The sequence below is a fragment of the Lichenostomus cassidix genome, chromosome 19 (genome assembly GCF_008360975.1).
Source record: "Lichenostomus cassidix isolate B80296 chromosome 19, HeHo_3.0, whole genome shotgun sequence".
Classification (NCBI taxonomy): domain Eukaryota; kingdom Metazoa; phylum Chordata; class Aves; order Passeriformes; family Meliphagidae; genus Lichenostomus; species Lichenostomus cassidix.
Genome location: NC_139499.1, coordinates 7,378,687 through 7,393,583, shown reverse-complemented (window position 1 = coordinate 7,393,583; position 14,897 = coordinate 7,378,687). Strand labels below are relative to the sequence as shown.

The 14,897-nt window shown below is 50.4% G+C and overlaps 2 protein-coding genes across 3 annotated transcripts; one reads left to right on the top strand and one right to left on the bottom strand.

The window, feature by feature from the left end:
* Nucleotides 1-1,152: 1,152 nt before the first annotated feature.
* TTC19 (tetratricopeptide repeat domain 19) lies at nucleotides 1,153-4,419 on the bottom strand. The gene is made up of 10 exons (XM_085078784.1): nucleotides 4,245-4,419; nucleotides 4,100-4,176; nucleotides 3,880-3,990; nucleotides 3,728-3,766; nucleotides 3,183-3,239; nucleotides 2,918-2,979; nucleotides 2,678-2,772; nucleotides 2,342-2,496; nucleotides 1,903-2,065; nucleotides 1,153-1,469 (listed from the first exon to the last, which is right to left on the bottom strand). Exons 1-10 carry the CDS (start codon nucleotides 4,417-4,419, stop codon nucleotides 1,336-1,338), a joined length of 1,068 nt encoding a protein of 355 aa, XP_084934910.1. The 3' UTR covers nucleotides 1,153-1,335.
* A 75-nt stretch (nucleotides 4,420-4,494) lies between these two features.
* Nucleotides 4,495-14,428, top strand: ZSWIM7 (zinc finger SWIM-type containing 7). Of its 2 annotated transcripts, XM_085078794.1 has the most exons (6): nucleotides 4,495-4,677; nucleotides 5,083-5,183; nucleotides 6,876-6,897; nucleotides 9,253-9,355; nucleotides 13,532-13,636; nucleotides 14,155-14,428. In XM_085078794.1, the coding sequence occupies exons 2-6, from the start codon at nucleotides 5,105-5,107 to the stop codon at nucleotides 14,269-14,271; spliced, it is 426 nt and encodes a 141-aa protein (XP_084934920.1). In that variant the 5' UTR covers nucleotides 4,495-4,677; nucleotides 5,083-5,104; the 3' UTR covers nucleotides 14,272-14,428. The 2 variants fall into 2 exon arrangements, with proteins under 2 accessions (XP_084934920.1, XP_084934919.1); XM_085078793.1 differs by lacking the exons at nucleotides 4,495-4,677; nucleotides 5,083-5,183; nucleotides 6,876-6,897 and adding an exon at nucleotides 7,641-8,954.
* Nucleotides 14,429-14,897: the final 469 nt, after the last annotated feature.

Genomic DNA, 14,897 nt, shown 5'->3' with positions numbered 1-14,897 from the left:
CTTGCTTTTCCTGTGTCTCCCTCTTGTTTTGCAGCATCAGGCAAGACCCAGCTCCCAGGGGTGCTGCAGGGTTCCCAGGTAACACTGCTGCCCTCCAAGCTCTGCCACTTCAAACCCCAAACCCAGCACTTCAGGGAAGGTTGGCTCTAATGTGCCAGAGCCTTTCTGTCAGTACAGCCATGTTTTTGCTTTCTAGCTTGCTGAGAACAAAGCTGTGTACGTGCTTGAGGTTTTCCAGCTTCAATGAACTTCTGCTCTAGAAAACCTGTGTGCCTCCTCCTCTTAGCTCAAAGTTCAGCAGATGGAGTTGCTACTGTAAGTAAATTAATAATGATGTAATTACACTGAGGGTTGTACCAGCCAGCTGAAGTTCTGACAGCTGAGAGGTTAAAATTATGTTTGGTTAGTGACAGAATTAGTTCATTTTACTATTGTAACTAAACATGGATTTGGTAATTTCTGGTTTAATTCTCCTTTTTCTTTAACATCAGGCTTTCTGGCAGGGCAGAACTGAGAAATTCTGTTGTCTAAAGCAGCTGTTCATACTCGATTCATGAAGGCATGTAGCTGACAAAGCTGGGTTTGTGCACACCATCTTTTCCAACAGGAAGCCTCAGCATTCTAGCACTGACCTATCCAAGAGAGGAGGAAGCTTTGGCACTCTGTGTCCTCTCCACTGGCCTAAGGGAGCCAAGAGTTTTATTTCTGACAACAGCTCTGTTGTGGTAACAGCCTCACCCCTCTGCGAGGACAAGTTCTATCTTTGGATGCTAAATGAAGAAATACACTTGATCTTCAGGCAACCTGTTGGACCAGGACAGGGAGCTCCAGCTCTGCTGCAGTGCAGGTACAGCCTGGGAAATGATCTACAGAAATTCAAAGATGCTGAACTGGTGAAAGTGTAGCCCCTGTTGTGCTGCTCAACATATAAAGAGACAATTCCTGCCTGTTCCTTTTCCCGATTTGCTCTAGGAACATGTTTTGAACATGCCATGTTTTGAAACTGAACACTTCTGTGAGTAGTGAGGAATAGCAAACTACTCCTCCTTGACTAACTCAAAGGTATTAATGCCAGGCCAGACTTGCACTTAGGCAGCCAAAATTAAATCACTTAGCAGAGTAGGTCAGTCAAACCACAGACTACACCACAAATTCACAGTTAAGATTTCACACTTTATTTTGGGCTGCTAGGCAGTAGCAGCCCTTCCTCTTAAGCAGTCCTGAAACTCCTCATGGCTGTTTCTCTGGAGAACTGCACCAAGCTGGTCCCAGGCTGCCTGTGCTGACCAACCTTTGCTCCTTCAGCCACCTCAAGGTTGGACTCCATGGCCAAACTTATTTGGAGCCCTTTCTCCTCTTGGCCAGCTCAGCTAGTTCCTCCTGGATATGCTGGACAGAAGCAGCATCTCCCTTCTGCTGTGCCTGCTTGAGAGCTTCTTTATACACTTTTCTTGCTTGCAGGAAGTCTTCTGTAGCAAGAAGGAAAAGAGGCCTGGCTACCCAGTTCCATTACCCATTTTCCAAGCCCTCTCCTGAAGCTGATCATGTCCAAATGACAAGAAATACTTGGAACACATCAAGATCTAGGGAGGTTCAGAAAACATCCTGACAGGTTGCCAGCTATAACAGCTTGAGAGCAGCACTGATGATGGGACATGGTGCTGCTTCAGCATTAAAATCTCACAGAAACAAATCTCATGCATATATTCTGTCCTTATGGAACCAGTTACTGTACAAACAGGCCATGGGAAACAAGATCCCCTGGCAACCTTTAGGGTCAGCAGCTGAATTCAGTTTGTGAAGGCAATTCAGAGTCACACCCACTGCTTAAACTAAAATTAAACCCAAAACCAGCACTATACTTCAGATACAATACAGATCTCTGGGCATTTATTCACTGACCTTTGTGCATCAGGATTGCTGCCAGGTTGCTGAGCACCATGTGCTCCTCGGGGTGCTGAGTGTCCCTTGCCAGCTCTGCTGCCCTCCTGACATAGGTGTGTGCCTCCTCATAGTGTCCCCGAGCGTCCAGCACTGTCGCCAGGTCATTCATCAGCACCACACTCTGCACCAGGAGGGAAAGGGAAGCTTGTGGAGCAGTCTGGGGCAGCAGAAGCACCACATCTGTTCCCTGTCACGCTAGTGAAAGCAGCATTTCCCAGAGCTTTCAGTAAGGAAGTGTTTTGTATTTCTGTATTTGCATGCTCGTCCTTCCTGGCAGGAAAACAACCTCATTTGGTGCTGGGCATGTCTGATGTCAGCAGATCTGCTCTAAGGCTGCCTCATTCCCTAGAGATCAGCCTTTCCTTCCCTAGTGTCCAGCTACTGCTGTGCAAATCACCTGTGGATGAGTCTCTCCCTGAACATCATTTGATATGTGCAGAGCCTTCTCATACATTTTTTGGGCTGCTGGGAGCTCCTTGATGCTCAGGAGGTAGCGGGCATAGGAGTCCAGGCTCATCCCAAGCAGGAGCTGGGTGTTGGCCTTTTCTTCAGCTGCAGAGAGGAGAGAAGTGATCACTGCCACAGATCAAGAATGAGCCTCCATCCTACCAGAGTAGGAAACTCAGGCAGTGTGAAAACAATGGATTGACATGAAGACAGCAATACAGAAACATCATCAGGGACAGGGAAATGGAGAAAAATGAGAAGCCTTTTGGCAAACAAGGCTGCCCACCTGATAAGACATCCTCAGGCAAGTCCTTTTGCTTGGCAACCTTCTCCTCTAAGGTCAGGATGCAGAACTGATAGCCAGCTACAGCTAATTTGTCCCTGCAAAGTGCAAAGAAAAGCTCTTCCCATCCCTGAAGAGATGCCTGTGAACACCTTAAATCCCTCATTAAAGAGCCTCTGCTTGGCCACCCCACCACTGCAAAGCTGAGATGAAAGCAGAAGACACCTCTTGCTGAGGACTCACTGTTTTTGAGCAGCATAGATACTGGCCAGCTTGAGGGACATCTCAAGGATGGCGTTGTCATCCTGCCAGGAGGACACACAGTGCAACTGTTACTCTTCTTGTATCCCCCCAACAGCAACATTACTTTGAGAGTTTAGACCTTAAAAATCCCCATCTTGCTGCCTCCAGACCTGGCATCTATTACAGTATTGCTAATTTCCAGGAAGAGGCACTACAGCACAGGAAACAGAATTTGGTACCACTGGGAACCTTTCTCTGAACATACCTCCTTCGTGTCCCCTGCAAGCATATAGCTCATAGTTGCTTTGTAGAGCTTTTCTGCCTGAAATGAGAATTTTGAAGAGGATATTCAGGAATGATGGCATTTAAAACAAAACAGAGGCAGACTAGGTGGAGGGACCTGCCTTAAATTTGTCATATTTGTACTACACCAAGACCAGTTAGAAGTGAAAGGCTGACCAGAGCCCAGTGATACTGAACCAGTGGGTCCTTTCAGTTTTTTTCTGGAGCACTGCTGCAGCAGCCAGGCCTTTCCCAGATTCTCCTTGGAGCAGCCAGCTCTGTGCTCAGCTGCAGCATTTCACAGTAGGAAGTATTCCTTTCCTTGCACATCGTGTTGGAGCTCAAAATTTAACTGTGAGAACATCTTCCTGAACCTGATGTGCTCATGGGTCCTGAGGTGGATCATTCTGCTTTGCACTGGGAGATCTCTGCTCTCAGTGTGCACTTGTGCCAGCACCCCACACCTTCGAGACCATGCACACGATGTCAACCTCTAAAAATTCAGACGGAAAAACCACAGTTACTCACATTGTCCAGCTGTCCCTGCATCAAGGCCACGTTCCCCATCTGGAAGAGACACACAGTGCTGAAGCTCCATCAAGGCACTGAGGACGAGCCTCAGCTGTTTTTTCTTGTCGCTCTCGCTGTGCCCCGAACTGTTCCCAAGTGCCGCTGCTCACCATGCTGTAGGTGTAGATGATGGCCTGCCTGTTCTCGTCCTGGTGCGCTCGCCGCAGCGCTTGGTGCAGGAGCTTATCGGCCTCGGCCAGCTCGCCCTTCATGGCGCTCAGCTGCGGGGACACCGGGGATGTCACCGCCGGGCACCGGGGATGTCACCGCCGGGCACCGGGGATGTCACCGCCGCGCCCCGCGCCCCGCCCGCACGGCCCCGCGCCTCACCTTGGCCCGCTTCAGCAGCAGGACGATGGCGTCCTCGCCCTCCTCCTCCTCGGCGTCCCGCGGGAAGAGGGAGAACCCTGCGGGGACAGGCCGGTGGGTGCCCGGCGCACGGGGCGCGGATCGCGCTGCCCGCCGCCCCTCTCACCTCCCAGGAAGGCCAGCGCAGCGCCGGCCGGCCGTGCCCAGCGCGGCCGCGCCAGCCCCGCGCCGCCGGCGTCCCCGCGGTGTCCCCGGTGTCCCCCAGCCCAGGCGGCCCGGGGCAGGGCGGGGCAGCGCCGGGGCCACAGCCGGGACAGAGCCCGCGGCAGCGCCGCCGCCATCCCGAGCGGGCCCTTTAAGAGCGCGCGCGCCGCGCGTGACGTCACCGCGGGTACGGGGCGCCGCCGTGACGTCACCCCCGGGGCTGAGGCGGGAGCGGCGCTGCTCCCGGCGGGAAGGGACTGGGAGCGCGGCCGGGAGCGGAGCGCGGCCCTCGGCCCGCCCTGCCCACCGCGGGCTCAGCAGGGCACGGCGGACACCGAGAGCCCGCCGCAGGGACAGCGCGGAGGCACAGATGAGCGAGGGGCTGGAGCTTCCCTGTGAGGAGGAAAGGCTGAGGGAGCTGGGCTGTGGGGAGCTCATCCCTCATGATGGGACACCTCAGCCGTGGGTGGGAATAGCGACAGAGGGTGACACGGCAGTGGCACAGGAGGAACGGGCAGGAACTGATACCCAGGAAATGCCACCTGGACAGGAGGAACATCTGCCCTGTGCAGTGATCAGCCCCTTCCTGTGTTTGTGTGGGGCATCTCAGCCCGTGTGTCTGTGAGGAATCCCGCGTTTACAGAACGTGGAAAAACCACAAAGGACAAGTTGCTGAGGACGCCGTTCTTGGCCTGGCTGCTGGGTTGGAATGCAGCGCTGCCCACATAAACCGTGCCGCTGCACATATCCATGGTGACCCTGATGATTTCCCTCTGTCTCCTGTCCTGTCTCCTTTCCAGGGGTGAGCCCAGTGCCAGTGGGATGGACAGTAGCACCTTGCCAGCAGTAGCAGAAGAGCTTTTGAGGGAAATCAAAAAGGCTTTTCAGGAGACCTCACACGGTATGTGAAGGATCCCAGCAGGCAGGAATGGGGTCTGTCAGACCCCGGGGAGCCACGAGGGTCATTGGCCTCCCCTTTTTTACCAAACCCTGTTGTCTCAGATGTGGCCTTCACCTTTATGTCCCTGTCTGTGAAGCACAGATAACGAGGAGCAGCCCCTTCTCAAAGTCAAATTAAAAAATCAGACCAGTTTGGACACTTTTTCTGAGTGTGAGACTTAGAGGTAATGCTGCTTCTTAGAGCTTCTGGTGTGCAGGGTCACACTTGAGGGGTGATAAATTAATGCCTCTGGGCAGGAATTTCTCTGTGCCCTCTGCACTGCTGGGTTTATAGACTCACCAATCCCAAAAGTAGAGTCGGAAAGGGAAATGTCCCAAACCCGTTGCCTGACTGACCGGCAGAGGGAGTGTGCTGGTGATCCCAGGGCAAGGAACAGCTTCGCAGTGTTCCAGTGAAGTTAGCACAAGCCAGCAGTGAAATCCTGGCCAGTTCCAGCAGCTAGTTAAGAACAATTACCTGTGACCTGTGCTAAGAGAATATTAATGTTTGTGTTTACTGGATGAGGTACACAGAGTGGCTCTTCCTAAGGAAAGTGCCTGTTGAAGGAATATTTTTAGCTGCACAAACCCCAGACAAATAAGAGTTCAGATAAATCTGTCTGAGCACTACGTGGGAGTGAGGAATGGACAGAAACTTAATGTCTAAACTGTCAGAGTGACTCCAGTGACAGCTTTTTGGCACCCTTGCAGTATGGCTCCTGTCAGGTTAGAGTAGATCCAAAATCTACATGTGATTTTTAAAAGAGCTTTATGAATCCTGTTGTAAGCTAAGCAAAAAAAAAAAAAAAAGCTCACATTCCTTTAAAGATGTACTTCTTAAAGCACCAGGATGGTACTAAAGCACACACTGAGACAGAGCTGTGGAGACAAACTTATTGATCCCTTTGCAGAATTAAATCCAAATAAAGCTGAAAAATTCAAACCAACAGTGCAAGTCACAGAGAGCATTTTGAATTGTTGGAACAAAAGGACTTTAAAGTCAAAAATCCAGATCTTCCAGTGGGATTTGGAGACACAGTACACTGTGTCCCCTGGGTGATAACACAAAGATCAGAGTGGACAAGCAGAGCCTGAGCTGTTAGCTACAATAAACACACTGCTCTGCTTCAGTGTAACTTTCCATTTTCACAAGAAGTTCCAATAAATGAAGACATGGTGTTTCAGTGGGCTGTATTAAAAGCCATAAACCAGTGGCGCCCTGCAAGACTGTGCTGGGAAAAGAACAACATTTTTAAAGCTGTGATGCCAGAGTTCTCAACTCATGCCAAGAGTTTCAGGGAAAATAATATATATATATTTTTAACCAGCTTCTTAAAGTGACAGAGTAAGATGTTGAAGCTTCATGCCTTTTGTTGTGTACTTTTAAAGGTAGGAGGTCATAAAAGAAAGTACATTTGGACTTCTGCATTTCTTTTAAAAATTAATCCCTGTGGTTGTGATTGCTGTACTGGGTAAGTGCCTTAGCACTGCCATCACAGATTATTTTGCTGTTCCTTGTTGCTTTTTTGGTGGCTGGAGAGGATGATGAGAGCCCTGCAGTCCTGTGTGATCTCTGGGGATACCTTGGGGTGACACTGACTCCCCTATGATGTGAAATTCTGCAAAATCACGTTTCCTTTTCTTTCTGTTGCAGTGCCTGATGAGCTGCTGCTGGGGTGAGTGTCTTCTGCTCCAGGTCCTGTCCCCATGTCCTGCTGAAGGACACTTGGTGGTCACCTCTCATCATGAGGCTTCTGGTTTTCTCCTGTGCTTGACCAAGTGCTGCTGAAACACATAAATGCTGTGCGGGTTTGGTGGTAGTGCAAATGAAGGTTCTGAAGGGTTTTTTCCAGAGATTCATGAAATTATCTCTGTACCACTGAATCTCCTGTGATGACTTGCTTGTATTTAAACCCAGGCTATTTAACCTGAGCTCTGAGTCCAGCCTCAGATCTGGAGTTTGCTGTGAGAGTGAACTGTTCCAGGGTGATTCATCCCTCTGCCTTCCTATCACTGTGAGCACCCTGAGGTCACTGCTGCTGTTTGAGTCATGGGCACGTGTGATAGAGAGGGAGAAGTGTTCTTATCATCATCCTGCACAAGGGAATTGTTAACTTGAAGATTGAGAGTTTTCTTCTGTTTAGAAGTCTCAGATGAGCTTTGTCACCCTTGAAGCTCCTGATTACTTCAGTCATTCCCAAGCAGTGACCTAAGAGATCCAAGTTTCACAACTTCAGCCCTCACCAGTTGGTGTTGAAGGTGGAGAAAAGGCACTGTCAAGGTGAAAGAGACTTTTCAGATTCATCTTTAACCTTGTGTTCCTGCCTGTCAGAGGATGAGATCACCAGGAATGCTCCAGGCCCTAATGGCCTTGTGTTAGAATTATCTGACATAACACTTGTGAAAGGTGTGCTGCCTTCCTCTCCTGGGACCACAGTGGCCTTTGAAGGGTGGAATTAGATTTGACAAACCTCCTGAAAGCTTTTGTTTCCTTCTCACCATTAAAGAAAAGAAGAGGAAAGAAATTCCCTTGTTAAGTTAATAATGGTTGGGTGGTAACTCTTGGCAGCCAGATTTCCATCAATTCCCTGCAACCAGCTGCTCAGAAGTATTCTTAATTAATTTCCAAATCTCTTGCAAATCTCCAAAGTCCTTGAACTTCCTGTGGGCATTTCCTATTGAACTGATTGAATTATATACACAAGAGAAGAATTCCCTAAATTTGAAAGAGTTCCTGAAACTCACTGGACTCAGCCCCCTTATAGTTCCAAACCTAATCATTAAGGAATGTCTTACGTTAAGCGTTCCCCACCCACCTCCTCGCAGCCCTCAGATGGAGCCAAACCTTTTTGCCCTGAGTTTGTGCAAGTTTTGGTCTTCCTGGAATCTGTCTGTCTGCTTGGCTGCTTATCAATGAGCTTGACTCAGCCTTGCTGTGTCCTCCCTGGGCTTGGAAACTTTCCCCTTTCTCTCGGTCTGCTGCTCTTGTTCTGTGCTATCTTTTCATCACTGCTGATTTCCTTGTTGTTTACCCTTGGAACCAATCTAGACTACACAGATTTTTCTCAGTGGATGAAAGGTCTGAAAAGTTAACTGAGTTGCCCCTGAGTTCCTTGTAGACACTCAGAGCAGCTGCATTCACAGGTCTAGAATGACTTCAAGGCCCATGAGCTGTCTGGACAATAGGCTGAAGGTGCAGATGTCTATATTTAACACACACCTTATCCCATACCCCTGCATCAGCAGGAGATAAAATCCTCCTTGCAGGATGTACAGTGATCCCCATCCCAGGCACTCCCTCATCCATAAATCCCTGTATGTGTCCTGCCCAGCAGGAAAGGGAAAGAGTTTTTAGGGAGAGTGGAGGGACATGAGGCACGTGCTGCCCCTGGGTGTTTATGTGGAATAACTTGGCTGTCTCCAAGCCTTGCTCGTAGCTGTTACAGATGTTAAACTGATGCTATCTGGTGTCTCCATGTGCAGTGGAGTGTCTTAAGTAATTCCCTGCTGTTCTCCAGCTTCCTCCTGATGCAGTTTGGTGGGTAGAGAAGGGATATTTCATCCCTCGGTTGTGACTGTGATCAAGATGTGATCACTACAAAATGACTCACTCGTTCCCCAGGGTTTGAACGGATTTCCAAGGGATGAGGAAGGAGCTCCAGTTCCTACTGCTCCAGGAACTATGTCTCATCCTTGCTCTCTCTCCAAGGAGATGTGTGCTCCATGCCTGGAGGTGGGATTCAGGACCAACTGGTCCAGGGCAACACATCCAGGACAGCCTGGATGTGCAGTTGAGGTGTCCCAGAGCATGAGCCCCTTTTCCCTTTTGCACTGGCAAGTCTGGCTCCATGTGCTCCACTGAAATCCCTGTTGGTGCCTTTTGTGCTCAGGGGACATTTTCAGTTGCTGCAACAAGGAAAAATGTCTTATATTTGCAATGGGCACCTTCTGGGCTCCACAGGGCTCACTGAGGCTGAGCCAGGTGGTCTCCCTTTCTGCTGTGCCCTAACTACAGACATGTTCTCTTCCAGGCTGAAGTTCATTTTTGGCGCATGTGCAGTCCCAGCTCTGGATTTGGTGGATCAGCGTTCTGTCACCCGAGTCAGATCCCCCAGTGGAAGGACTCTGTACCAGGTACATGCTCCTCTTTGCTCTTGCTTTCTGGTGGTTTCCAGTTGGTATTTGAGCCAGCATTTTCCTGACTTGCAGAGCATGGATAAACACAAAGAGAACTCCTGAAGTGATACTGGAGAGCAGCAGCCATGGGCTACAATTACAGCAGCACAGTTCAGTACCATTTTCTTTGTGGATCCCAGCCAGCCAGATACAATTTATGTGTTTGTGGGCATCACAGTCAGGAGGAAGTTTTCCAGGGATTGCTAATTTTGCTTTATTACTCTCATCCTATCCAGCAAAGGAAGTTCTTCCTCTTGACCAGTTGTACACAGCTCAGTGTTATCTGCCATCTCTGAGTTTCTCTCCCTGTTGAGCACCAAACCTCTTGACTCCTGCTTGGCAGGGGATCCTCCTGCCTGGGAGGAAGCAATGCAGGCCAAAGCTGTGGGTTTCATTCTGGTTCACTTAGCCAAGTCTGTGAATCACAGAAATGTCTCCATGAAATGGCATTCTGGGGAGAAGAGTTCACCTCAGCCCTAAGATCAGTTACAGCACAGGGTGGGAATCAGGTGAGGAGCGACTGACACTTTTCTCTCACCTTTCTGTGCTGTGCACAATTCCCTGTTCTGTGGTCCCCCAGCACTGGTGACATCAGTTTTGGGACAATCTGTCCATGCTGGGAGCCATTGACCAACTGCATCCAGCCCTTGGCTCACAGAATCAGAGAGACCCTGCTGTGCCCTGGCGAAGCATTGGGAGCTTGTGCCCATAAGATTTTGGTCAGGAAGCACCCAATTCCTTCTCCTCAGCACCCCAGACCCCCTCAGGTAGTGCAGCCCCTCCAGGACTGGGCCTGGTTCTGTGCTTTTCATGCACCAGAGGAGGGGAAATGTCTCTGCTCGCTGTTGCAGCAGCCAAGAGGAACATTTCCAAGTATCCTCTCTGCAAAGGAACTTCTCCACTGAGGACGTGCTGAGATGTTTTGGGGTCGAGTAGGGTGAGAGGAAAGCTGTGAAGTCAGGCCTGGCTAATGGCACAAACCCTTCTCTCTCACGTGTTCAGAGCTTGCATTGCTTGGTTTGCACATGGAGCCTTTATCACTTCTGGGGCCATGGAGAGGACATAGGCCCCTCCAGAGGGACATGAATCATACCCAGGGCTCAAGAACACAGCCTTGGATTCCAGTTGAGGGCTTGCCTGTGGATATTTGGTAAAGCCTAAGAAGCTTCCAGCACCCTTAGACAGCAGCTGCCTTGCTGATTAATTGAATGCTCCAAGGTTTTTCCTTTTTTACTGTTGCCTGTCTGCAAGTGCCCCTGGGCAGAGAACAGTCACATTCTCCTTGCAGAGCTTTCTCAGGCCGTGCAGGCTAAGGCAGAGCTTTGCTGGGCATCAATATCTCCTGATATTAATAATGGGCTCAGCTGGTGCACACTGGTAAGGAACAAGTGTCAGGATTGCTCTCCTGCCTCTGCAGGGAGAGGGAGCCTCTGGTTTCCCTGTGGAGAAGGAACCCCTGGTCACCAGGAGTTAATGCAGGACAAACCTACAGGAAGCAGGTTCCTGTGTGCCTCCAGCTGCATTCCTCTTCAGTGGAGCTTGATTGCTGATTAAGGCCACACTGATGAGTTCATTAACAGAGGAATCCGAGGAGATATTTTCTCCGGGGGTGTGAGGTTGGTTCCATTGTGAAATTCTTCCTCATCACAGCTGTTTGAGATGCAAAGACAAAGAGCAGAGTCTACCCTGAGGCCACTGGCTGGAGCAATGACAGGAACACGAGCTGGGGTCTAGAAACTGAAGCCCTGGGTGAGGACAACGCACTGGAGTCATTGACTCTTCATTCCTGTGTGGTGTAGAAATGTGTAAAATGTACCCCAGCTGTGGCTCCTGTGGAGAGGGGCATCCATGGCTGCCTGGACACTGCACAATCATCCCTTTTAATTATCCCCCAGAAAGTCAGCCCTGCCATTTGCACCCAGATGTGGTTGAGCTGGAATGTGAAGTGCTGCTTCCACTTGCAGCTGGGTCTGGAGAACTCTTTGAGGCCACGGGGCTGGTTCTGTTGTGAAACTCCTTTGGGTCATTATAGCCAAATCTGGGCTGTTGATAATTCCATATCACCCAGCACATCTCAGGTCCTGCTTCAAGGGAGGAAGGCTCTGCTCAGACAGGCCCTGTAGTGTAGGCAGCTCTTGCCCTCAGGAGCTGAGATGGGAGAAGAAAGAGCCCTCAGACAAATGAAAGCTGTGATTTGTCTCTTAATGCCTGGGCATTAATGCCCTTGCTGTTTAACAGAGTAGCACTGCTGGCGAGTCCAAGGGCTGAATGCCTCAGAGTTGAAATTATCCCAAGAGAGCTTGGATGGTACCTGCCCTGCTGCAGACTGAAGCCAAGCCTTGTCAGCCCAGGCTGGGGATAAATCCTACCTGCTGCAGGGATGGTGGATCTGGCTGATGGTGGAGCTGTGCTGGATGAGGCAGAAGGGCACAGTGGTGACCAGGCAGCATTTGAGGCACCCTTTAGCTCTGTCCAAGTGGCAGAAATGCTGAGATTTGGGAGTGACGCAGAGCAGAGGCGGTGCTTTAGCCCTGCCAGCTGGCACTTGCACTGCTCACATCCTGCACTTTTATTGGCTTCTTCTTTTTTATTATGTCTTTTTTCATTCATTTCCTAGAACTGTGTAGCAGATGCCCTACCATGAGGGGTTTGAGCAGCAAGCCCTGGCACAGGCTGTGGTGCTGCCTGTCTGTCCCTGTGCTGGTGCCTCAGCTGACCCTCTTGTGTCCCCACAGGCTGCCAGGGACACCTCCAGGGGGATTTTTCCTCATTGAGCAGCCAGGAAGGAAATCTCACCTCAGGGCCAGGAGAGCACCCCAGTGCCTGGCTGGGCTGCAGCTGGCCAGGAACAGAGGCACCTTTTTCTCCCAGTCTTTGGATTTTAGATTTTGCCTTATTAGGCAGAAGCTGTGTTCTTGCCATCTGGGTCAGGATGGGGGAACACTGAACTCAGCCCAAATCTGGCAGTGTCTGTCTGTGGCTTCCCCCCCTCCTCAAAGGAAAACACTTCTGAAGGAAAGGCACCATCGGAATACTTCATCTTGGAAAAAACAATCAAAGGGGCTAGAGGAAAACAAACTTATCACAAGTGAAACAAACTCAGCCTGCAGTGAAAGGAGGACCCAGGGTAAAGGCCAGACTGAAAAAGAAATGGGAATGTGAGTGTTGTGTCCTGGATCTGCTGGGAGTGAGGGGGACTTCGAGGCATTGGCACTTCTGTGGGAGAGCCTAAACTTCTGAATGTTTCCTGTTGGGCAAAGGGTGCAGGGAGAACTCCAGGGGACAGGGGAAGGTTCCCCTTGCAAGTGCAGGTTTGTTCTGCTCCTCCAGATCCTTTCCTTGCCACTGCTTGGGCTCTTAAAGTAGTTTTCTAAAAGCTATTTTCTGGTCTTGAAGAAACCAAAAGAGAAATAACAATCCATAGGTTGGCTTTCCTATATCCTGCAATCAGCTCCAGCAGCTCACAGATTGCTTTATGCTGGAAACAAATGCTTCCCTCACCTGTTTGCTGCACCCCATGCCCCTGGTGCAGCTGGAATGTGCCTCAGTACCAGCCTTGCAGGGAGCAGCATGTGGGAAAAGCAGGCAGTGCTGTTCCCAAAGCAGAGATGGAGCAGGGAGGCTTCTCTGGAGACTTCAGCTTTGTTTATTCAGGCAAATCTGGATTCCAGTAGCTGCAGCTGGGTTTGGGAGCAGAACAGCCTGCAGTGGTTGGAAAAGGAAAGGCCTCCCCGCAAGTGCTCAGTGCTGCTCTCCTCCTGTCCCCAGGCCCGTGGTGGCTCTGGATTCATACCTGGGCTTTGTGACAAGAGAGGCTTTGTCCTTTCCACCTGTCCTGGGAGATCAGGGAGTGCTGCCATGGCCTCTTTGCTGGTCCCTTAGCAGCAGACAAGTCCCTGGAGCTGGGATCTCCAAAAAGCACAGTACAGGATGCTTCCTCACCTGCAGGGAGAGAAGCTTATAGAGAGCATGGGAAGCCTGAGGAGCTTCAAGCTTAGGTGCAGTCACTGCACTGTTTGGGGACACTTCTGTACTGTGACACCTCCTGGTCACTGCTGGGTCAGTCCAGACCCAGCCTGAGTCAGAGAAATTAAAGGGAATCCTGCCTCTGACTCCTCATCTCCTTTGTTTCAGGTCCTTGGAAGCTCAGGCAAACTCTACACCTGCTACAGCTCCTGCCACTTCTGCACGTGTCCTGCTTTTGGGTTTTCTGTGCTGCAGAAGAGCGAGAGCCTTCTGGTGAGTTCTCTGCCTCAGACTGGGACTGGGGACAAGGTTCTGCTCTGCTTCTTGAACCTGAAATTTCCAAACAAAAACGAGTGTGGAGTTGGCTGAGCCTGACACAGTGTAATTGGCCTCTGAGAGCCCCAGGTTTGGGTCCATCCAGACCTAGGAGGTGCTTTTGTTGTTAATTATGCATTACTGTTCTGACTTTCAAGAGATTTGTAATCGACAAGTTCTGCCACTAATGCACTGCCCCGTGGTGTGGCTGATGGGGTGAGGAAGGCTCAGGGAAAGCAGGGGGTCTGCAGTGGTGGGGACAGTGTCAGGATCTGTGTACCAGGTCCCTGTCTTGCACTGTCCTGGTGGCAGAACTGGGGACACTGAGCACCCCCTGTGCCAGGGCTGGGCGTGCCAGGAGGGAGTCTTGTTCCTGGGAGGGCTAAGCACTTCATTGAACACATTTTGGAGAGGATGGATTCCTGCTCCAGACAGAGCCTGACATCCCTGCTATGCTCCTGCTGTTAACTTTGCAGTGCAAACACATCCTGGCTGTCTACCTCAGCCAGGCCATGGGAGCCTGCCAGGAACTGTCTGTGTCTGAGGAGCAGCTCGCAAACATCCTACTGACGGAGCAAGAGGATGAGGGATGAAGGATTTGGATCACTCCTGGCTGTGTAGCTGGTATTTTTACTTTTTACAAGGCTGTCAAATGCTCATTGTGGCTGGTAGATTTCTTCCTGTTCTGCAGCCAGCCGTGACATTAATTAGCAGTCTGGCACTGATAAATTAATTAATAAGTGTTAAGAAGCCTGTGTTGACTTCAGTTTAATTGATTTATGCTGTTCTTGGGATTTCTGAAGATGTTTGAATTAATCTGTAATAATTGTGATGTGGGGATGCAAACAGGCCAGCAGTGATCCTCAAATTACAGAGCTGCTGTGGCTCCTTGCAGGTGGCAGCTTAGAGCAATTTGTGATTCATCAGTGACAAAACCTAGAGCAGGGACCCCTCAGCACCCTGAGACTGTGACAGCTCTGTGCTTCCACTGTCACAGGATCCTGGGAAGCACCATTGTGGTTGCTGTGCTTTAAATCGACCATTTTCAGGCACACTGACCACCTCAAGGCTGCTTCCCTGTCCACACACCAGCCCTGGGCTGGGAACCAACTCCTTCCAGCTGTGATTCCCTGTCCATGCTCTGTCCTCCCTGAGTGCAGTGTGGCCTCATATCCTGCACCATGTGAATGCATCAACCACGAGAAATAAAGGGGCACAG

Coding starts and splice junctions, on each gene's coding strand:
- TTC19 (XM_085078784.1), bottom strand. CDS start 4,419: ATGGCGGCGGCGCTGCCGCGGGCTCTGTCCCGGCTGTGGCCCCGGCGC. Junction 4,177..4,244: donor TGCGCTGGCCTTCCTGGGAG/GTGAGAGGGGCG, acceptor CTGTCCCCGCAG/GGTTCTCCCTCTTCCCGCGG. Junction 1,470..1,902: donor AGCAATCCTGATGCACAAAG/GTCAGTGAATAA, acceptor TTCTTGCTACAG/AAGACTTCCTGCAAGCAAGA.
- ZSWIM7 (XM_085078794.1), top strand. CDS start 5,105: ATGGACAGTAGCACCTTGCCAGCAGTAGCAGAAGAGCTTTTGAGGGAA. Junction 6,898..9,252: donor CCTGATGAGCTGCTGCTGGG/GTGAGTGTCTTC, acceptor GTTCTCTTCCAG/GCTGAAGTTCATTTTTGGCG. Junction 13,637..14,154: donor AGAAGAGCGAGAGCCTTCTG/GTGAGTTCTCTG, acceptor TTAACTTTGCAG/TGCAAACACATCCTGGCTGT.